Source organism: Centrocercus urophasianus, unplaced genomic scaffold, assembly GCF_019232065.1.
Source record: "Centrocercus urophasianus isolate 14NV4802_14NV808 unplaced genomic scaffold, USGS_Curo_1.0 seq_36, whole genome shotgun sequence".
Lineage (NCBI taxonomy): Eukaryota > Metazoa > Chordata > Aves > Galliformes > Phasianidae > Centrocercus > Centrocercus urophasianus.
In genome coordinates this window covers 6,572,690-6,595,280 of record NW_024884933.1, presented here as the reverse complement: position 1 = coordinate 6,595,280, position 22,591 = coordinate 6,572,690, and the positions used below count along the sequence as shown (strand labels likewise).

Sequence of the window (22,591 nt, the reverse complement as noted above, 5' to 3'; positions counted from 1 at the left end):
TGTGCTTCGTATTTAAACTCCAAGGCTCGTGCTCCTGCACTGCACGTGATGACAGTGGGCTATAGTGGTCACACCACTGTAAAAACTGCCCATGATTTCAGCTTCTGTATGGATCTACTGAGCACAGGTTCATGCAATAGTCAGCACAGGAAGGGTTAACATTCTCCAAGAAGAAACGCTATAATAACAGCTTGCGTGTCCAGGTGAGAATCTTGACCATTTACAGCAAAGACAGCACTGCACAGAGTGAACCAAGATCCCTCACCACACTCCTGGGTTTGTATGAAGTGGGGCTGTGGACCTGTGCACGCCCTTCGTGCCTCTGCCTCTCTTCATACAAGAGGGATAAGGACACATCCCCAGACCTATGAATTAAAGGGATTATTCAAGTTATTAGGACTAAGTTATCATTATCCAAGTCTCGTTCTTTCATAAAACAGATGTCTTAGCATTATAACTAATCCCACTTTTCTTCTGGCTTACACATTTAAACTCTCCTGAAGGACATAAATGGCCTTATTTGGAATATTCATTTCACTGTGTGAAACAGATTATTTCACTAAGCCTCAAACCATATTAAAGCAGTGAATTTAAGTACAGCTAACCAGAACTGATTCAATTAAGTTAATAAGTTAGTTAAGAACCTTCCCTGCTAGGGAAATAACCCATACAAAAAGCATCTTACTACAGGTTTTAGAGCACGTTTCAGGCAGGGAGGTTATAAAACCCACATTCCATGCTTGGAAAGTGCTGAAAGTAAAAATATGGGTAAGGTACCACACTTACTGTGCAAGTTGGGGACTTTCCTACAAGTGTATAACTTTCTATATGTGAGCATCTATTGAGGATTCTTATTTTAAAAAGCATTTAAACTTCAAGCACATGAGATACTGAGAATGCATGAATCTTTGCTGATTTACAACAGTTAAGAAAGAAAAGCCCAAGATGAAAACCAAAGAAGTGCAGCTTAAGAATAAAGAGAAAGCGGAATATATAAACAAAATGAGCAGAAATACTGTAAAAAACAACACTGCCCGAGTCGAAATAGTCTTGAATACTTAAAATACAATAAAAATAACATTCCATGAAATAAGCTTCAGTGACAAAGATCTCCACTGAATTGATTAGAAAAATAGAAAAAGCCTATAGGTAAGTTTAAATTTCTTCCACTTACCTAAAGTCAAAGTATTATTTAACTTACTCAACAAGTAGCTCATTAGTAAATAAAACTGAAAACCTTTCATATAACAGATGAGTTACATCACACAAAAAGCTGAAAAACAAGATTCAAAAAATACTTGTGAGAAGCATAAGGAATAGCTTTGCTCTTTTTCACTTTAGTTTATTGGACTTCTTTGATGGTCACAAGCTGAAGAAAGGTATTTTGATGCCCAGTAACTTACCCAGTTTTCAGTCACTCATTAAAAGGCTACGGTATTCTGCAGAACTTAAAGCCTCAAAGCATCTTCTGAACCCCTAGTTTACATCTTTGCAGACTGAATAAACAAAATTGAAGGATGTTCTGATGTAGCTCAGATTCACTGGTACAAATACATCTACCTCGATGGACAACAAACAGGGCTGTGCCAATGTAAGCTCATAACCACTGCATCTTTTCAAGCCCTTACCTGTTCAGTTAAAAAAAAAACCCAAAAAACAGTACAGCACCACCACAACACAAAAAAATCTTTATATTTTGCTCAGCACTGAGCAATCAGAAGTTAGAAACAATCCATCCACGATCACTCGTTCTTGTCAAGTTGTCCTTCCTGACATCACAAACAACCTCCTAGTGAAAGATTGCCTTCAAAATCCTGCCAGGAGCAAAAGGGAGTAATGGAGAAAGGTTTAGTTTCGTGTATGATTGCTCATGGTGGGAGAAGACAGCTGGAGAGATTTGCTGCTAGCATCTTGCAAAGCCAAAGGAAAAGGGAATGGGAATTATTCCAACCAGTTTTACTGTCACAGGCAGGGATGTCTTCAGTGTTCCAAGACTGGAAGCGATTTTCCCTTGTTTTCCATATTGTCATCAGCCATTGCAGCCTCACAAGTTGCTTCCCTGATGTCACACGTTACACATCCCTTTAGAAAGGAACAAGGACATATCATTTAAATTCCCTGGATATTGCAAAGAATCCATCCTGGTAGCACGATATGCTGCAATCTCTTGAAATTTCTCGAGAATTGAATGAAATCTCTTTAAAAAAGCAGAGACCATACAGAGACTTTAATTTTCAGAGGCATGTACTTGCACTTCCAACACTTAGCTAGTATTCTCAAGCCTTCCAGCATTCACAAGTAACAGCTATCAGTGACCCTCATGCTGTAAAAATCACATTAGCTGGAAGCAGCACTACCTCTAGCTAGCCAAGACGTGAATAAGCAGCTGATTCCTTCCACAATCCTTACTTGAGTGTTGATTTGTAGTGGGACAGTCTGTGTCCGGAGCCACGTGTGCACTTCTGCAAGCTCCCTCTTTTGCCTATCTGAAAACCAAGGCTGTTGCTGTCGCATGACTACCAGCTTCTCCATATCCTCTTTTAAAACTTCCTCTTTAATTCTGTAAAACAAAACGAACCACAGACACCTGTTAACGCAGCTGCACTGAATACAACGAGGCAAGCATTGCTGATATTGACCGTGGGATACAGCTGTGTGTAAGGCTGAAGTCAGCCAATGAAAAGTAACTGTTTTGTTATACCTTCTTTTAGTTGGGAAGCTTTTTCAACACCAGTCTAACTTTCAGGTTGGCTTATTTAGTTTTTTAAAATGAGGAATGTCACCACAAATTACATAGAAGCATTGCAAACACCACAAATATTCTTACCCTTCAATGCAAAGTGCAGGGCAAAACCCAATCTGCTTAGCACTTCAACAAAGAGGTTTCATGTTATCATATCTTAAGTGTTTAAGAAATACAGGCAAAAAGTAGATTAAAAGAAATGCCCAGAGCCTACAACAGTAAATGAACACAACTCCTGAGTTTTATTGGTCCATACACTATTTCCAGGGTCTTGTTTTTTAACTCTACATTTCTCCCTTGCACAATTCCAAACTATATGTCAGAAAATGTTGATGTTTTCTAACCTGTGAGGCATTTGGTACGTCATTAGAACTTGCTCAGGTGTGCGATCCATCGTCACCCAGGCTGACTCATGTTTAGATTTATGAGATGTCTGTTTTTCTTTTGCTTCTTGATTAGTCTCTGTTTTGGAAGTTTCAGAAGAATCATTACTGGCAAAATACTTGCTGCTTTTCCTACTGCCTGCTGAGAATCACCATGAAAAAAAAAAATCAACTCTGACAAGGCCTTCATGATCCAGCACAAATAGAAAATTCACCAGAGCATTTATGCAAGCTATTTCTAATAGGGTGAACACAGGCCCTCTCAGATGACTCCTCTGGTAAGAGATTACCACTTACTGAAAATTCAAAGATAAAATCCATTCCATTAAACTGCTTGAGACCTCTAAAGTTTTACTTACTCTTCTCAAGATTTGTCTCAACTTCCCTGCTTTTGTTCCAAGAAGCCCTGTTCTATGCAGACTTACCCTTACTCAAGTAAGATGCAAACCACCCTCCAATACAAAGAAAAAACTTACTGAGCATAAGTTAGAAGCCTAACTTACAGTTTTAAGGAACAACTTCTGGACTCTCATTTCTGACTGTTGTGACTGAACAAAATTTGGCCTCAAACACTGAAAGCTGGTGAAAAATAATGACAACACAGCCTCTTATTGGGACTTCCCACTTCCATCACAGTAATATCTTTTTTTTTTTTTTTTTTTTTTTTTTTTTAATGACTTACCAGCACGTTAGCAACCCACCTAACACTGGAGTAGCAAATGTCCAGATCTTAACTTCCTTACCTGTGCCACCACCAGAAGTTTCACAGGAGCGAGAGCCTAAAGAACTAGATAAAGCCAATCCACTGCCTGATGCTGCTGAACCCGCGCCTGACTGGGCGTCCTCACGCAGCAAGCGGTCAGTAAATTCACATGAAGCACAATGGCTACTAGCACTGCTACCACTATCTTCCCGACTATCGTCCTGGAAACAAAAATCAAAACAAACATCCATGGAAGTCACCCTCGAGCTTGAAAAAGGAAGTTCATGCATTTACTGAATTTGTGACATGTTGACAAATTCTTGCATCAGTTCAATAGCTTTGGAATTTCTAGCTCTGAAAATGAATGGCTAGCTAGAACTCATGATAAAACTCTTCACACGTGAAACCAACAAGCGTCCAGACTTTCTGATTCATGCTGCAGATCTTTCCCCACAGGGTTTCCTTCAAGATATTGTACTTTTACATTAAGTCGAGTTTTTTGCTGACAAGAGAGTCAGTTTTTTCCATGCTCTGTTAGGTGGCGCAGAGCAGCCACATATATTAAGCGATGCTGCCCTACAGGGAAAATGAAAGCATTCCCCTGAATCGCTGCATTAAGCTCATAGCTTCAGCAACTACAGATACATCAACTTCCCCTCAGGACCCTACCCTGCAGTTTCAGCTGATCCAGCCTTTTCAGCACAAACTGGATTCCCGAGACTTTTTTTTCCTTGCCTGCAGAGCTCAGATTCCTGCCTCTGAGTTTACCGCGGAAGCTGGAGAGGCCTTTTCTATGCCCATGTATGGAAACCGACCCACACGGATCCCTGTTCTTCGGTCATTAGCTGCATCCCTGGGAGACAGAGGGAGTAATTAGAAAAGTATCTTCCCTTTGTTTTAACTCTCCACAGAGACTGTGGGACTCAGTGAAAAAGACGAGAGCCATGTAGTCCTAACCAAGTTCCACATGCATAAAAGCCCACCCAAAACTGCTGACAATTTAATGGGAAAAAAATAAAGTGTTGCCAAAGCACTGAGCAAGAACAGCTTGCAGCAGCCTAGACCAGATCTCACATCTGTGGCTTTTACTGAGCACCAACTCCGCACTGCTACAAGTTCCCATGGGCTCAAGCGTAGTTTCTCTGCCTCCTTTGCTATTTGTGCCCTGCAGTCTACAGAGCATAGATATCGGTAAGAGAAGCTAACAGAATCTGGTAACTGAACATAGTGGAAGTCAGTTTCTCTTTGACACTAAAGATCTTTGTTACTTACACATTTAGCTTCTGTACTTGCTTTAAAATCAGTGTTAACTGAAGGCTCCACAGATTCTGGCAGCTCTTCTTGAAGTAAATTCAGCTGAAGCGGGGAGCTGCTCCGTGAGCTACTCAGCTGTAAGGCCCAGCCATGTTGTCCCTCCAGCTGCTCCTCAGTGGATGTGGCAGAAGAGGCCGGACAGGACTGATCCGCAGAGATTGGGGCTATTGGTGATGGAACTGAAGGAGGGGGGGCAGGAGGTAGAGTAGAGCACGGATATGAAGAAGGGAGATAAACGTTCTGAGGGCTAGGAAGAAAGGCATGTTGAGGCATCTGGGTATATACAGGGAAATTGTGAAAAAACACAGCCATAAACATCCCTATGTTTGGGGGAGAAAGTGCTGGAAATGATGGTGCTCCACAGCACAGCTGTGACAATGACGTGGGCTCAGGTTTTGTTGAGTAAATAGCAAGTTCCTCTCCTATAGGAGAGGCCGGAAAACTAGACAGTGCATCTGAATAGAGGGGAAATCCCACAGGAGGAAAGCAATTCGTACTGGAGGACCTTAAACAGGACATTTCTGAGGGAGAAAGTGACTGCTTCCGAATTCTTCTCTTCTCACATTGAAGACCGTTTCTGTTTTTACTACAAGATCGTCTATCTGAGGACTGTCTCTGAGGCTTCCGTGGTCTGAATTTTCCTTTTTTGCCATTTTTACAGCTAGTTGGAGTCATCTCCTTAGAAGGAGAATTTCCTGAGGAAAAAAAAAAAAAAAAAAGAGATGTTCATTGAAATGACAGACAGAAAAAAATATAAAATAAACAAAAAAAACCAGGAGATAAACAAGAAAAAAATAAAAAATATAAAGAAACATCCAGATCATTGAGTGTAGCTCATTCACAGAGCTGTCTTTGTTCTGGATAGTTCTGCATAATTCTTCCACACACTACAGTGATAGAGTTGCAGACATACCCACAATGTTTTCCCTTCCTACCATCAATTTTTTTTTTTTTGATTATCCCAATCAGATCTTTCATATTCTTTCAAAAGGAGGCAATAAGCTATTTCAGACAGATCAGGTTTGCTGCAGTATTTGGGAGCTTTACAAAAAGTCTGAAACAGCAACAACCAAAATGCAGCAGATCTTCAGCACGGGCAATGACATTGTCAGGTCTTGACAATTCAGAACTACTCTGTTCTCAGCCACAGTAAGATTTTTCAACAAATCACACGAAGAACAAGTTTTCATTGCTAAGCTTTTAAAATAAGCCCAGTAAATCTGTATTTCTCAAAAGCACTGCCTACCTTGGTCATAGGAATGCCCATTGTTACTTCTGCTATCCCACTGAAGGCAAGTCCTAAACGGAGAGAGCAAGATCCTCCTGCGGAACCTGTCCACGTAGTTTTGCTCTTCCTTTTGCGTGTGGACTGACAAAGCCTCTTTTGTTAACCCAACTGGCTTTAACTCCTCAGCCACTGTAACAGGATTCTGAGCATTCAGAGGAGGCAGCTCGATGTGTTCATTTCCAACATGAGTATTCTCCATTGTAGTCACTTCTTTGGAAAGAAAATAAATCAGACTTTGATCTGGCCTTCTGGTGTCAACACCCACAGTATGCAGAGGGCTAGACAAAATAAACACCTGAGCTACTGAGCAGACAGACACTGCAGGGTACCACTTACACTCAATTACATTAACACAAATTCAGCAAATTAGTTCTTTCCTCATACCTCTTACAATTGCAGCAAAATACTCATTTTTGTGTTTCTGCATTAAGTAGTATCAGCCCACTAATCATGTTTATTTTCAACAGCTCACTGTTGCATTTGAGAAGTATGTAACAAAGTGACAGCACAAAGGAAAACAGGCACTCGAAGCTTCATAAAAACACTGTAAACATTTTCAGGCTCAAGTTTTCTTCACAGCGTCTGCAGAAGTGCCTCAATTGTGTTCAATTGAGATACGTTCTGATGAATATGAGCTCTGAAATACAAGTTTCCTACTGCATATTTCAGTCAGAAAATATTGTTCAATCTAAACATCAGTGAGTCTAGTCAATATTTTCCAAGAATGAATAGTACCTGATTCAGGGTGTGGGACATGCACAATAGTGCTGCTGTAACTGCACTGGCTGGTGGCAGATACCACACTCAGAGACTTGTTGGACAGGCTCAGGCCTGGCAGAGGAGCTCCCACAATGCCTTCATTGGTCTGCTTCTTCACCATTTCTTCCTGATCAGCAAATACTGGAGTTTGGGAATTAACTGATGAAAGAACAGCAGTATCTATTGGTAAATTAAAAGATTTTTACTTTGAATTTCTTTCCAAGCACTTCAACTGCTCCTAAACCATCAAATCTGATTGGTTCAGAAGCAACCACTCAACCATGCAAACTGTTAAATAAAATAGATATACACACAAATAAATGTAACATTCATATACCACTACAATGTCGAAGTACACTAAATGTGGCATAAAACCAGTGAGCTACAGAAGGCTTATTTAGCAACAGCAAGTACTTGCTGATGGATTCTAAATTTGAAGACTTACTACTGTAACTTCTGCTTAACCGCATGATCTGGGCAAGGGAAGAAGATATTTACTGTCTGTAACCAAAACATCTGCACTGTTTGTGTGGTAGTGATTTAAAAAATGAAAAGAAACCTTGAAACATACAACAGTAGCATATCAGAAAAAAATACATCAGTGTTTCCATTACAATAGTAAGCATCCTTTACATTACCTCCCAATGCCCTGACCTCCTGCAGTCTTGGCTGGTTTTTCTTGTCACCATCTGAAGATGATGATGTATTTGTAGAAGATTTAGATTTCCTTTTCAATACTGGAACACTGCAGCTCTCTAGATATCTGAAACATAAGCATATCACAGGAAGCTCTTCCCATTTAAAAAAAAAAAAAAAAGAGACCTTATCCACTAAAGTAGAAGCTTTTCAAGGTATTACAGCCATTGATACAATACTCTAGAGCAAATTATAGCTTTGCTGTAGTGCCTTCCTACAAAAGGAAAGCACAAAACTGAGATATCATACAAATGTTCTAATTGTTGCTATATTGGTATATTGGTTGGCAACACGGTTTGTGTATAAGTATATATAGGAGCTGAATAAGGAAAGAATTTCTAATTACCACAATAGTTTTTCATGTTCTGGCTTTCTCGAGAAATGTGATAAAGATATGAGTCACATATTTTATGCAGATATTCCAAATCAGAATTTTATCCCAACCCAAAATCCAGTCAATGCAAATTGCATACATAATTACCTTACGCTAACTGGATCTTCAGTATTATTCACTGTAACTGCTTTGTTGTTTCCTACCTGATGATACTATCAACACAATTAATCTGCTGATAGGAAGGAACATGCGGAGTCTTCTTTGAATCATCATAAAGTGCATTGCCCAGTTCTTCTGTGCTATCACTTCTCAAGGTCGGGAGAAAACAGGAAGCGCTGTGCCTCTTCCCTAGAAAAGGAGAAATTCTGAAAGACATGGAAGCAACCCCCACTGAGATACCTTCAGAGGAACATACGGCCTGTCACAGCACAGCTCTCGTTACCAAGTTATTCTGCATTTTCATCTCAAAAAAGCCCCACCAAAATACTTCCCACATTCAAGCCAAGTTAACATGCCAACTTCACTACTTGAGCAGTCAGCCAAGTTCACAGCTCCAGACCTACAAGAGTCTCCATCAACTTAAGAATCACAATTACACTACATTACCTTCTAGCATTTCTGAACCCATAGGCTGTTCGTTTCCATCCTGTGGCTTGCTCCTTGATGCAATATACAGCTGCTGTCCCAGATTCTTTATCCGGTTGACATCTGCACACACCTGCTGCAAAGTCACCTTGAGATACATGAAAACGTGAGGTCAGATTGAAAGGAATAGAAGTGGACACAGTATTGAGACGGGGTTGGGTTCTTGTATACTCCTAACTGAAAGACTGTCAGCCTAAGTCTAGTATCTACTGGCATTTGTAAACATACTTATCATGGCGAATTTAACTGTGATAAAGCCCAAACAGCTTCATCATTTAAGTTCCATCATTTTTATACTGATGCAAATTCAGAGCATTTGCTGGTTATTTACCCAGCAGTCTCAAAAATTAAAGTTTCAAAGCAGTCTCAAAAATTAAGTAACAATGCTTCTCTTTTAGGACAGGATCGTCTCCACTCCTACAGAAGTTAATAACACCACTCTAATGTTCTCTTGAGGAAAAAAAAAAATATGGGAAAATCGAAACCTAATAGAGCCCCCCCACTTATCTTGCGCGCCAACACTCTTCCTAGTTGTGCGGCTTTCTCGCTTCTTCTTCCCCTCGAGTCCCCCAGTTCTTTAGAAGGCCAAACTTTAAGCAAGTCTTCAATTTCAGTCTTCAAGCAAGTCTTCAGTCTCTACAACTTCAGTGTACTGCAGCTACCTGCTCTTTTCTGAGCAAAATTAAGATCTAACCCCAAAACCAGCATTCTATAATTGACCCGCTTAAGGACGCTTAGCTTGAACACAACCACATGCCTTCACACTGAAGTAAAATTCTTATGTACATACACATCATAACTCTTCATTTCTTAAAATGTGATTTTATTACTGCACAGGCATTGATATATCTAAAAACTCACTGGTTCTGGTGTTTCCTCTGCACAATTTCCATTGGAGTCGCTTGAAGATGCTACACTGATGTAGTGTTCATAAGAACCACTGCTACCAAGGCTACCGTAACCACTAGAAACGTTGCTGTGAACTGGCTGTATTGGGGAAAGAGGTGGAAGGAAAAAAAATAAGCAAAGAGAAAGGAAAAACAGTTTGCAACACAGAACTCCTAGTGAGCAACAACAACGAAAAAATTAAATGAAGAGTCGGGACTGTTTTTTTTCTACAAGAAAATGGTAGAACTCAAAAGTTCTACCATCCTCACAGCCGTCCCAGGATGAAGATTTACCTTTCAACACAAATATCTGCAGAACATGTCCAAACAGCTTTCTAATCAGATGGGCTACATAGAGCCTTAGTTTTAAAACTGGCACACAAGCCTGTCTCGAATTAAAATGTTCTTCCAAAGGAGGGCAGGCAAAGAAGTTTGCTAAACAGACCCCAGTTCCTTCAGTCTCTCATTCAAAAGGCAAAACGGTGTTTTGAGATTTTAATCTTCTTTACCTGCAAAAGCAACTTGTAGATTTGGCCTTGCAATTCTTTTATCTCTTTCTCAACACTGCTAGTTTCTTGACTTCTTGTAGCAAAAACATCTTCATTCAGAGGGCTTCTAGAGAGTCAACAGAATTCCATAATTAATTCTAAACTGACAAAGAAAATATAACTCTAAGCAGAGTTAGGAGAGTTAACTATTATTAACCTGTATTTTATGTTGACTTTCCCTGAATCAACAGAAAGGGATATCATCTGTTCCACCATCAGCTAAAGCTAGAGTAGTGAGGCTGTGATAAGAAAGCAGTGCTTAATGCAAGGCTTCAGGATTTCAGAAAGCCATCAGGCACAATGACACGAGCAAAGGCTGATGAGCACCCACCCTTTTGCCTCCTTCACACTCCAAAAAGTCTTAAAAAAAAAAAAAAAAAAAGCAGCTAAATTTGAGAACTCAGGTCACTGCCAGAAAAGCCATTTCCTATGAAAGGAACCAGGTAAGAGGAAGCATCAGACAGTCATATCTCCAAATACCTCAGAAATCAGGGGGAGGCATCTGAAAAACATTAACTCAAACATTCAGTGCTAATTCAATTCTTACATGAAATCAATCAGGTGCAGAATCTAAAGATTTACCAAGCAAACAATTCCTAAGAAAAACAAGCCAGATTTTGGTCATACATCTATCAATTACAGAATTGTAGGAATCACAGAATTGTAGGGGTTGGAAGGAACCTCCAGAGATCATCGAGTCCAACCCCCATTTAATTACTGATTTCTTTCTCTGTTAAGCAAATCAAAACCAAACATCAATTCCTTGCTAAAGTGGTCTACCTTTTAGATAAAAGTAAAAGCTAAAAAGGAACTTCAAATTGGTGTTCTGATTAAGGCATTCTCATTGTCACAGTGTTTGGACATCCAGTACATACACACACGGCTTAGAAAAGTAGGTTTTTCCTTATATTTCAAAGTATTGAGAACAAAAAGAATTAAGAAAACCTAGCTTCAACAATTCACTTCTACAACTGACTTACGTTCGGACTTTGTGTCGGCCAATGATGAATGCTACTTTCCTGCTCCATGGATTCACAAAACTGGACCAGCTGGTATCCAGGATGACATAATCCCCATTTTGAGTGCAAAACCTAATGGGTAGGTATTCAAAAGGAGGCTGCCCAGCAAATTTCAGGACTGAACAAAAACAACCAAGAAACAAGGGTTAGTTTACATTTTGGCACAGCAGCAATAGCACAAACACAGGTGACTGGGGTACGGTCTTGACATCTAACTGCTCAGTGTATTTGTGTCCAGACTGGAAAATAGTCACATAGCAAGCAAGAGAGTAATGAACAATGTTAGGAGGAGTTTAAATTCTTTTTATGACCATCGTACTCACTTTTACGGTGAATAGTGATCATTAAAGGACGATCTTCTGGATGCAAATACATCAGTATGGATGTTCCAATCAAATCCTGAGGTAAGTAACCCAACAAAGGCACTGCTCTGAAACACAAACACACTATCACTGCATGTAATTCAGTCTTGAGTATTTACATTCTTTAACCTTCGCTGGCCAGCAAAGTCCCCACAGATGATCTACAATGACCTGAAGTACAGCCACAGAACATTCTCCAACCCAGTTATTAATCCCCAAATATGACATAAATATGCAAATATTTCTGTTCCCAGAGAGGTAAACTGGAAGTTCTGTTGTGCTTCCACACATGGTGGGGACAAGGGGGAAAGAAAAACAGAAAACAAAAACCACAGAGGTTCCAGACAAAACTGTCAGTAAGAAATCCGACAGAGATGCTGTGAAGTGTGTTGTAAAAACATCCCTGGGGCTCCGCAGGAGACAACTTCAGCCTGCTCAAGTTTATAATAGGCAGCTGATTAAAGCTGCAACCTGCACTGTGATTCCTCAAACACTGAAAAACCACATTGCACATCTGTATCACCAAAGGTCCCCACTGCCCCAAGGGCAACTGACTGCAGTTATGCTTAGTTTCACTTTTTTAGTCAAAGCTGATTACATTCTTGAAAAACCTCTGGAACTTCAATGACTAACAAATAATTACTGAAAATTAACACAAAACAATTTTGCTTCATTAACTACTGCCAACTGCACAGTTAAATAGTTTACTACTGTTTACAGCTGCATTACCAGTGGATTTTTTGCCACCTCTCCACACACACCTCACAATCCTTAAGATCCAAATCTCACCTGTCATCTATCTCAAGAAAAACACATCCCGGAGTGTGAGTAGTGGTGAAGATTCTTTTATCCATAGGAATTCGAGGAGCTAATTGAAAAAGAAGTATTTACTGAAACACAAAACATGCATTGAAACAGAAAATCTAACTTAGCTCTCCCACGTTCGTGTGTTACGGACTTCTGAACTTTTTAACCGTTCACTTACTTCTGATCAGTAACTCAAAGACACATTACAAAATTACAGGTGATACAAATCTCTCCCAGCTGTAAATGTAGTGAGGTCAAAGGTCTCAGGACCTAGCAAAGAAGAAACGTGCTTTCTGGATAGGCATGTGTGCACTCACACTCACTGGGAGTTACACCTGTGAGAGTTTCCAAGTGCAAACGCCAATCAAAGTAAGCTGACATTGATACATTGTTTCCCTATTGTCTTGTTTTTCACTGGATCATCCTGACTTGCCTTCATATCCAGAGTGAATTTTCTCAGCCAAAGCCAAGCAGCAGGACTCTGCATCCACATGGACAGCGGTGCAGACATGGACCAAGTATGGGGTGATTCGGAATGGGTACCAGTGCATTTCTTGTTCTTGATCTTTACCACCTCTGAGGAGAAGTAAAAGGAATTAACGTGTTGGTGTCAAGACCCAAATACTTCACACCAGTACTGAGAGCCTTACACAAGTAAATCGTGCAGAGCACACAGAACCACGTGAGGACGAATCCCTCGAGGCTCTATGCACAACGCCCTGCAATCACAGGCCAACACGTTCAGCAATACTGATCTTGCTTCCCCTAAAACCCATACATACTTGGCCTCTAGCACATGCACTGAAAGGCAGTTCCCAAAAGCCCTTACTCTAGTAGTTAGCAACCACCTTCTAATTCTCATCCAAACGTATTCATGAGAACCAACAACTTGTTCTTGTGCTAAGTTAAATACATGTATTTTTTCTTTTATTTGTTCTTTACTCTGTACTACTTTCAGGCAAAAACCTCTGTGTCTCAGACCTCATTCCATCAACCTAATTAAGCAGGGTTTCTCCAGTGTCAGCTGAGAAATTGTTGCTCTCTGATTAAAGCAAACAGAATCGGGATATAACAAAAAGAGTTTAACTAACACAAATAATTTTCATATTTAGCCCTTGTGCATGCTAGTGAACAGATGCTTTCACTTATGAAGCTCACAAAATTGAATGTTTGTGTTGAAGGACGGAAAGATGTATGAAAACACGAAAAAAAGAGTTAAGCATTTCACAGTATTTATGCACCTCACATAATTCCCCAAATTGAAACTGAAATTCACCCTGCTAAACTTATTCCAAGCGTTAAACTGAAGAGACTTGGAGGTTTATTTTAGACCCAAGTTTTTGAAAAGCGTGACTATGTTGGTGATCTGCTGACAGATGGAATAAGTATTTCATCTGCTCAGAAACAAACAGCTCTTAATTAAATCAAGAGACACCTCATTTTGGAGAAGAACTGCATCAGGTATTACAGGCCAGCCTCTATTATACTTTGGTTCCTTCAGTACTAAGATTAGCCTGGCACAAAGCAACAGATCCCACCCCACAGTGACAGAAAGTAGCATCTCCTGACTTGCATCTCGTGTTGGAACTCAGATGACCGAGTTTCCATTACTACCTCTGTCACAAACTCCCAAGCAATCTTAAACAAAACATCCCGGCCTCCACTCTCAAACTGCAGAAGTGGGACTCTTTCCCACGAAATCATTCTTCTACTGCACAGCAGTAGAAAAGGAAGCTGTTAGGCCTAGAAGAAACATGCACGAGCAGTTTCTTCCTCTACCCCATGCAAGCTTAATGATCACTATGGAAAAGATACTCAAAACATCCTGCTGAATGCTGATATCGAACACAGTAAGCCATTCCCCTAACAGAGTTCACACTGGTCATTGTGACAACAAACCACCACCTGTGCCCCATAGCATTCCCTGTGCCCAGCCTTCATGAATACAGAACTATAATAATATACTTACCTGATCCTGCAGAAAAAGGATTTCACCTGGGCATAGTCATACAGAGAGGCTAATAAGAAGAACACACATCGAAGGTATCAGTTTATATCCTAAAACAGGTCACACCTATCAGAACTTCCAAACTCTTTACTCCCCAGGCTTTCTGAGCAAGAACAAACTCCCACAGCCTTCCTTATAACAGCTATTAATCAGTTGGCCAACAGTTTGCTCCTATCTCAAATATTTCTTCCACTGCCCAGTCTGAGGAATGGCTGACCTGGAATTAAATTCAGAGAAAACTTCAGATTTCCAAGAACCGATGCCAGAACAGATTACCAGCTAAGCAGACAAAAGACGGAGCCTTGGCTACTCAAATCATTCACTGCTAAAGTGAGGCTCAAAAACTATCATTCAGTCACATTTAGTACCAAACAAACAAAACCCAGTAAAACCTGGGTTCAATGAGCTACTCTTACAGCAGGTTGCAAGTGAATCTGTAACACTATAACATGATGGAAAATAAAGCAATAATTACAGAGTAGCAAAGTCTCTGGCTGCAGCAAATGGGGACAAGCCCAAATGCAACAGCCATAGATACAGAAATGAAGGGAAAAAGCTACTTACCTTCCAAAAGCCTTGAGTACACAGAGGTCTCCAGAGAGATCCCCTCACCTCCACTGCCAACCCTTACATGAGGGCTGGGAAGGGGAGGATCCTGGCTCCAGCCCTTCCATCACTCAGAACATTGCATGCACCTGAGCTCCCCTGGGCTGGCCCTGCCTTCCCACCAGGTGCTCCATCACTGCTTCAGGCTGTGACTTAGCATTTCTGCTACAGGACCATAATAACAGAGCACCTAATCAATTCTAAGCTGTAGATTAAGCCATTCTAAATGGACAATTAGACCTTCTGTTTCTTTTCTGGAAAGCATTTGGAAAGAGTAAAATAGCAGCTGCCTTTTACTTGTAGGCCATTTATCTGCTTATGAGTAAAAGTCATCTGCATTTTACTTACTCCAGGTAGGCTAGGAGTAGCTGCAAAGCTACTCAGCTTTTCCAAGTGGAAGAAGGGTGGCCTGAGTATATTGCTAGTGTAAGTATTTAGAGCAAACAAGCATTCTATCCTCATTCTGTGAAGACAGAATCATTATTATGTCCTACCTGTTTGACTTTCTGTGCACCAAAGTGGCAAGTGAGACTGATCAGTGTGTGCATAGAACACACTTGCATCCTGAGGGGCAAGAAGCTCTACAAACCGGGAGGATTCCAAGACTTTCTTCTTATGGTTTAGAATGGATGCTGCCTGCTCAGAAATATGCAATATGCGCCCAGAAAGCAGGGAAAACACAGCCACAAAGGTGTCCTGGAAAACAAACCTTATTAAAAGCAGTTCTCCCTCAACACATGGTAGCAATATTGAATGGATGAAAAAAAAAAAAAAAAAAACAAGTCAAACTTCCCCCAATCTCCTCCCACAAGAACTACAGGACAAACAACCACACACCATAACGACAGAGGTACAGAAGAGACTTCTAAAGCCAGCATCCAAACAAAATCGCATGTGAGCTACTACAGCCTGCCATAGCGTCACAGCTTACTCATTACTTACTCATGCTAATGAGACTGCAATATCAATACTGAAACAGATTCCACAGATGCTTGCCATTTTCCAGAATGACTGCTTATCTGGCCACAGATTTCCCCCCAGATTTCACAGGTCATGGTTCCATGTACAGAAATCTGAGAACTTTCTGATAGAGTATGTGATAGTACTGAAACTCGGCACCCTTTGCAATAGAGCCAGAAACCACAGCATGTACTGCAAATTGATTAATCAATCGAGAAATAATCCAAGAACACAAACAGAAACCAGAGACCTTCACAACTACGGATTTGATCAGGTATGAAAACATTATGCTATGCCATCCGAGGAGATTATTATGCTGCAAGTGAATTCAAAAATTCTCACAGATCATGGTTGTGTCTGGGAAAAAAACGAAAACAGGAAACAGAAGTATTTCTTCACTTACAGCTGTTGGGTCTGCCAATTCAGCACAGATAAGCAGTAACACTGATCTACCACTACTAGCAAAAACCTGTTTGCCTTTTAAAGGCTCTTTGATTTTACACTTCTGTTTCCCTAAAAGATATTAAGGTGATAAAATAGAGACTGAAACAGAAAGTGATGAACTCCTCTCAGCGTGTCTGAATTCCTTACACTGTTTTTTGGAGTGTGTTCTGATGCAACTGTCACCAACTCTTCTATGCCGTATGTCATCACACCCGTCTGGAACACTCTTCGATCACCAAGAGCCTGGAAAAACTCATTGTTTGCTAATTGAAGAAACAAAAAATGCAAAACAAACAGAAGGAAGTCAGTAAGAAGACAATTTTAAAAGTATTTCTTACAGCCCTCCTAACTGTCATTGTTTTGATGAAGCCCAAGTTGAGATGAAGAATGTTTATGGAGTAACAAAGGAAAAAAAAAAGAGTACTGATTATACCACTGGAGTGACCTATGCTGCAGAAGAGAAGCACAAGGAAGTAGAGAGGACAGCAAGTGACAGCAAAAGAGTGACGAGCTACTTAGCTCTGCTGCAGAACACAGGAGAACTATCCAGTACATTTTCCAAGCTACAGAAATGCTGTTTTCTCAACATGCATGACAAGTTATTAGCAGTCACCTATCTGTGCCTGGATGCGGTATGGGATCGAAGCAGTAAGAGGGCATTCTGACTTTGAAGCCAAAAAAACTAGAGCAGCTCAATTGTTGACAGGTTAGCTGAAGTGTTTTCATTTGTTTGAATGCTATCTGTTGTCAGACGCATCCATTCAAATCAAGCTGCTGCACAGCTCATGTGCTTCCAGGCATTTTCCATGCTTACCTCGGACCTGCTGTACACACCGTAAAGCGTAATTGAGAGCACTGACAGTGCTGGGCTTGCTGGAACTCCTTTTCTCTTCAGGCAAACAGTTTTTGATTTCTTGGATCATCACCATCAGATCTTTGTGAGACTGACGCCAATCCAGCTGATCACTGATCAAAACAGAGGTTGAACTCCGATGGCGACTTCTGCTATAGGAGATTCCACCCCCAAAAAACTATTTCCACCGTACGGCTCGACCCACAGGACAGGAGGAAAAGCCCTAAAGCTCATCTGCTGTATTTCATGCCGCACCTTTTGATTTCTCTGCATTTTAACCTTTCTGTCCCCTCCTTCCGTGCTGAACCCAGCTCGTTTTGGCTGGCAGAGGCACCGTAATCCAGCCGAGAGCAGATCCTAACCAACGAAAAACTCCAGATGTACTAAATATCACCGGCATCGATGCCAGCAATGGACGCTCGCTCCCCCACGTGCTCAGAGCCCAGCAGCTCCCCGGATCCCGACACACCCAACACAGCTCGGCGCTCAGCGCCTCACCCCCGGCTGCCCGGGACGGGGCCGCACCGCAGCCGGAGCGAAACCGACGCCGCCGCTCACAGCCGCCGCTCGTTTCCCCGCTCGCTGCTCATCGCGGCACGCCGCAGCCCCGTCGACTCACCCGAGGCGTCACAGCTGCGCTTTGCACCGCACCGCAAACGCAGCGCCGCGTGAACTCAGCCCGGAACGGCCGACCGCTGCGGGTCCCCGCGTCTCACCCCGTTCCGCGCACCGCCGCCCCGCCCGGCCGCCCCCGCCGACCGCGATTCGGGCGATGCCCCCAGAGCCCCGCGCGCCCTCCGCATCAGCGCGTTACCCGAAGCCTCCGCCCGGCGCGCAGCCGCCGCACTCCGTCCCGTCGCGCCGATCCCCGCCGGCGCCGCTTCCCGCGCTCAGCCCCGCGCCGCAGCCGTCCATCTCGGCTCGGGGACGCGGCCGGCGCCCCCCGCCCGTTACGTAACGGCCCTGCACGCGGCCGCGCCGCTCCCACACACGGCGGCAACGCGCGGCACCGCCCCCCCCGCCCCGCCTCCCCACACACAGCCGAGAGGCGGGAACGGGTGCGGAGCCACTTTATTGGAGAGCGCGCGCGCGGCGGAGGCGGCGCCCCGCCCCTCACGCGCCGCCGCACGCGGCCCCCGTGCGCGCGCCAACCACAGCGCCACGTGCGGCGCCGCGCGGCCCGCCCCGAGACGGGCAGAGCCGGGAACGGAGCCGGGAACGGCCGCTGAGGGCGGCGAGGGCCGGGGCGGCTCGGCTGAGGCACTTCAACGGGGCGGGGGTGCGGCCGACCCCCGCGATGGCACCGCGGCGCGGCGGGCGGGTGAGGAGGACTGAGGACCAACGCGGCGCCCAGGATCCGATCCTCCTCACCGAGGCGCCGTACGGGCGGCTGTTAGTAACTGACAGGAGTGTCTTAAGGCAACCAGGTAAAGTTAACGTTTCAATCATCAGAAGAGTTTCGCTTTAAACAGCAGTAGGTGGGCTGAGAGTACAGCGGGCTTGGAGCGGGAAGGCTGAGGAAAGGCACCTTCGGTGTGAGGGTTTCCTCCCGTAACTCATTTGGGCACACTCAGGACTACAAAAAAAAAAAAAACAAGAGTCTCAGTCCTTTCCTTTTAGCCTCCTGCCCTAACAACCCCCCACCTTATGGGTTCTGAATGCTGCAGTTGCTCTGTGCTCTCTCAGAGTGCACAGCTGTATGAGAAACGCAGTCTGCAGCCCAGCGTGCTTCACAGCTGATTGAGACCCAGTTAATAGCTTTGCAGCGGGGGTTTATCACTCACTGCAGTCAACAGCAGTGAGAGCAGACACTACTGCCTGAACGCAGTGTTGTCTGTAACTCCTATAGAGTGTCCCAGCTGCCTCTGAACTTCACCGGCTGGTGAATTAACCACATCTACTCTAACTCTTAGCAATCCCCATCCTGCTGAAACTTACCAATAATGATGATGATGATAATGACAACAACAGCTATCAATATTGCCCACATCTGTGAAGAAAAAGCCACTTGTCACTTGATATAAACTGTACAGGAGTACAGGACAGCAGCCCTTGCAAAGCACTTTCACTTGGTGTGGCAGACCTACCATGGCAATTAAAACTTTTTCCGTATGCAGTCTTGTCTCACTATTGCACCTAGAGATGGTAGGCTTTGTAACACAGCAAATCAGAGTAGACCAAGTTCTTTTCTACAGTGACTCCTTGCAGGCAACCACACAGCAGGAATAAAGAACTTAAAGATTACACCTCCTCTTACTCTACACCACATTTTCTGTTGTCTCTTGCTCACCAATGAGGATTCCAACCTCCGCCAACAGCTACAACTATAAGGAGACAGTGAGCTAATTCTGCTTGCTTGCACATTAGTATGCATTTTTGGCCTTTTCCTCCTGTATCCCAAAGCCTCAGATTATTGCAGCATTTCTCTGGTCATTACCCACTCACACAAGGCCTTGTATCAAGCAGCATGGCCGGTATCCCACCTTTCAGTTACTTCACCTGACCACTGCCGTGCTTTAAAACTAGATGCTATAAAAGCGAACGCTGCCTGAAGTCCCTTTTTCCTGTGCCTTTTGAGATGCTGACTGTAATACTGTTAGTTGTGATACTGAATACTGTAAGTGTACATGCCATGATTACCTTACAGTTCTTCCACCAATACTTTCTTTTCAGCTTGGCTGCACTGGTCTCAAACTGGGAAGCTCCCGCTTGCAGCGCATCAGCACGGTCATCCAACTCTGACAGCTTCTGATCTCTTTCCAGCACCTTGTCCACATTCACTCTCATGATGTCAACAACCTATATCAGTAAGTTATCAGTTTTATTAATCATTATAAAATTCATTTGCAGGGAACAGATGTTCTCATCTAAGAAAAAAGGAACTCGCCTTTTAGGGTATCTAAACATAAGCCTGAAATTTGCCTGCAGCTGGAATCCCTACTTCTCAGTGTCAGTATTGCCAGTTGTGATGATATTCCCTCTAACCTGGGATGTAAATCCTGACTAGCACCAGAATGACTTGAGGCATTCAAGCACAATAGTCAACCATATGTCACAAAACAATGTTAGCAGCCAGACTGGCTCTTGGCCTCCCCAGGAATCAGGACTTGCTCTATTTAGAGGTAAACCTTCTTTGCTAATGAAGAGAAGCAAGCTTTTTATCTGTAAATCAAAGCTTGCTGTGTTCCCAGCTAGCATTTGGGCACTGGAAGCTTTTCTCCATTTAGTGCAGCTGGAATGGATTATTATTTTTCCAAACCTTTCCAAGACTTAAGGTGACATACAACAAAGAAAGATGAATTATAAAAGGTTTCACCTTCATATCACAGAATACCTACTTTGGCCTGTATATCTATTCAACATACCAGATTTTATTAAGGAAAAGGATTACACTTATCTAGCTAGATTTTTACCTCATCTACTTGATGCTGAGTTTGCTGAAGTCGACGGTTACTGCCAGCAGGCACATTTGTGTTTCCAGGGACACTGGCTGACCTGCAGTAAAGAAAGCCATTGATATTCTGCTTAGTTTCTCTTAGAGATTTTGCTTTCATGTTGACATGCTTACAACGCATAAGTGATCTGACCTTCCTGAAAGCAGGAAACTTTGATTCCTGAAATAATCTTAGAGAAGTTTCATTTCCTTTTGGAAAAGTGATGTTTTAGCAGCTGTCTATAGGTCTAAGTCAAAGTGCATCCTAAATCTTTTGCCAATGGATTGACTGATGTACTAAAAGAGAGTAGTGATTAGCTAACACAACAGTCTATATTAAAGCATATGGCAACTCCTGTAGTGCTCAGAAGGGGCTCGGGTTCTCAAGCACAGGCTCAGCAGCATTCAGTTTTTCAGTAACAAACTATAAGCTTCAAAACCAATTACCAAAGTACAGGAACTTCCATGGTTGTTCTGTGTTCTTGCACAGAGCGGCCGTCTGTCTATTCTTTTGAAACAGTCGATGTTGAGCAAGAGAAAGCACAAGGAAAAGGCACTTGGCATACAGAACAGTTAACCTCTACACAGCCACATTCTCGTTACCCAGTACAACACTGTGATGGATGCAGGAGTTCCTGTATGCATTTCCCAAACCCTGTTCACAGCTTTAATGACTTTCTGTTGTGTAGCTCCAAAAGTCCATTTGCTTTTCTGTGTTTTTCTCTTTCTCTGCATCAAAAGCATGTATTGTTCAGTGCAAACTGATATCCAGAGAGTCGAATCTGAGTGGTGTTTATTTTTACATCTTTGGGCACTAAATTCAAATCTACATTTAAAGGAAGCGGACACACACAAGGACCCACGCCCAAGTACCCTACAATAACAGGACGAGGCTCAAGAGCAGTCCACGTTTGACGTAGTTGCCACTCCGGTGTTTTGATGCTCAGGTCACGCTTCCGTGCTGTTTCACTGCTATAAAGATTTAGAGGCTGCTTTCTGAGGCTCAAACGGAACAAACACAAGAAAAAGCCGCCTCTCATTGCTCTGCCTACATGGGCAGCGCCTTCAGGAAAGGCTCCATAAGTTGGCAAGGCCGCCTGCATTGTCACGGGAAGCCGGACGTGCCGGGATGCCCCCCGGCCTCCAGCAGCAGCCAAAGGGTCTGGTAGCGGCGGTTTGAGGCGCGCAGCCCCAGCGAAGGCCGCGCTCGGCCTCTCACGTCTGGGAGCGCAGCCGCCCCGGGGAGCCTCCACCCACGGGCGGCGCCCGGCCGTCATCAGCAGCTCGAGCCGGGCCGAGCCGCCCGCCGCTCCTGCTTCACCCGCCCGGCTGCGGCCGGTCTCCCCGCCGCCCCTCCGGGCCGTTCCCCACCCGCCGGGGCTCCTGAGGCGCAGCTCCGTACTCACATCCTGCCGCGGGAACGGAGCCGCTGCGCACCCAAAGCGTTCGGAAGGGACCTGACAGGAAGTGCGAGCTGCCCCGGATGTGACGTCAGAGGGCGAGGCCGGGTGAGCCACGCCCACAGGGGCGGGGCGGGGCGGGAGGATTGGCTGCGCTGCCGCGGAGCCGCGGATCGTTTATCGCTGCGTTACGCGCTCGGAGAGCTTCGCGGTCGCGTACCGCGGTTGCATTACTGAAGATCGGTTCGTGCAACTTACGTATCTGCCCAGTGCAATAAGTAGCCATTAATGCTCAGTTACTAAAATTATTGTGATACTAAATCCTGCTAGTTTTCTGCATTAGCAAACCTCGAGGTTCACCAGGATTTGCCCCCATTCTCTGTGCGGTGCTGGAGGCGG

The 22,591-nt window shown here is 43.5% G+C and overlaps 2 protein-coding genes across 7 annotated transcripts; both read right to left on the bottom strand.

The window, feature by feature from the left end:
• Positions 1–1,671: 1,671 nt before the first annotated feature.
• PER3 (period circadian regulator 3) lies at positions 1,672–18,274 on the bottom strand. 6 transcript variants are annotated; one of them, XM_042831612.1, is made up of 21 exons: positions 18,174–18,274; positions 17,321–17,472; positions 16,654–16,769; positions 15,597–15,798; positions 14,458–14,506; positions 12,922–13,064; positions 12,471–12,549; positions 11,643–11,749; positions 11,281–11,437; positions 10,262–10,367; positions 9,727–9,852; positions 8,827–8,953; positions 8,424–8,568; positions 7,829–7,953; positions 7,167–7,370; positions 6,390–6,641; positions 5,102–5,838; positions 3,870–4,050; positions 3,088–3,268; positions 2,410–2,560; positions 1,672–2,082 (listed from the first exon to the last, which is right to left on the bottom strand). In XM_042831612.1, exons 1-21 carry the CDS (start codon positions 18,272–18,274, stop codon positions 1,981–1,983), a joined length of 3,543 nt encoding a protein of 1,180 aa, XP_042687546.1. In that variant the 3' UTR covers positions 1,672–1,980. The 6 variants fall into 6 exon arrangements, 5 of the variants coding, with proteins under 5 accessions (XP_042687546.1, XP_042687548.1, XP_042687550.1 ...); XM_042831614.1 differs by having other exon boundaries at positions 3,088–3,265; XM_042831616.1 differs by having other exon boundaries at positions 3,088–3,205.
• Positions 18,275–18,773: 499 nt separating this feature from the next.
• Positions 18,774–22,286, bottom strand: VAMP3 (vesicle associated membrane protein 3). Its single transcript, XM_042831758.1, has 5 exons — positions 22,199–22,286; positions 20,773–20,854; positions 20,000–20,158; positions 19,298–19,349; positions 18,774–18,935 (listed from the first exon to the last, which is right to left on the bottom strand). Coding segments are annotated over exons 1-5 (315 nt in total). The 5' UTR covers positions 22,201–22,286; the 3' UTR covers positions 18,774–18,915.
• Between the last annotated feature and the right edge of the window lie 305 nt (positions 22,287–22,591).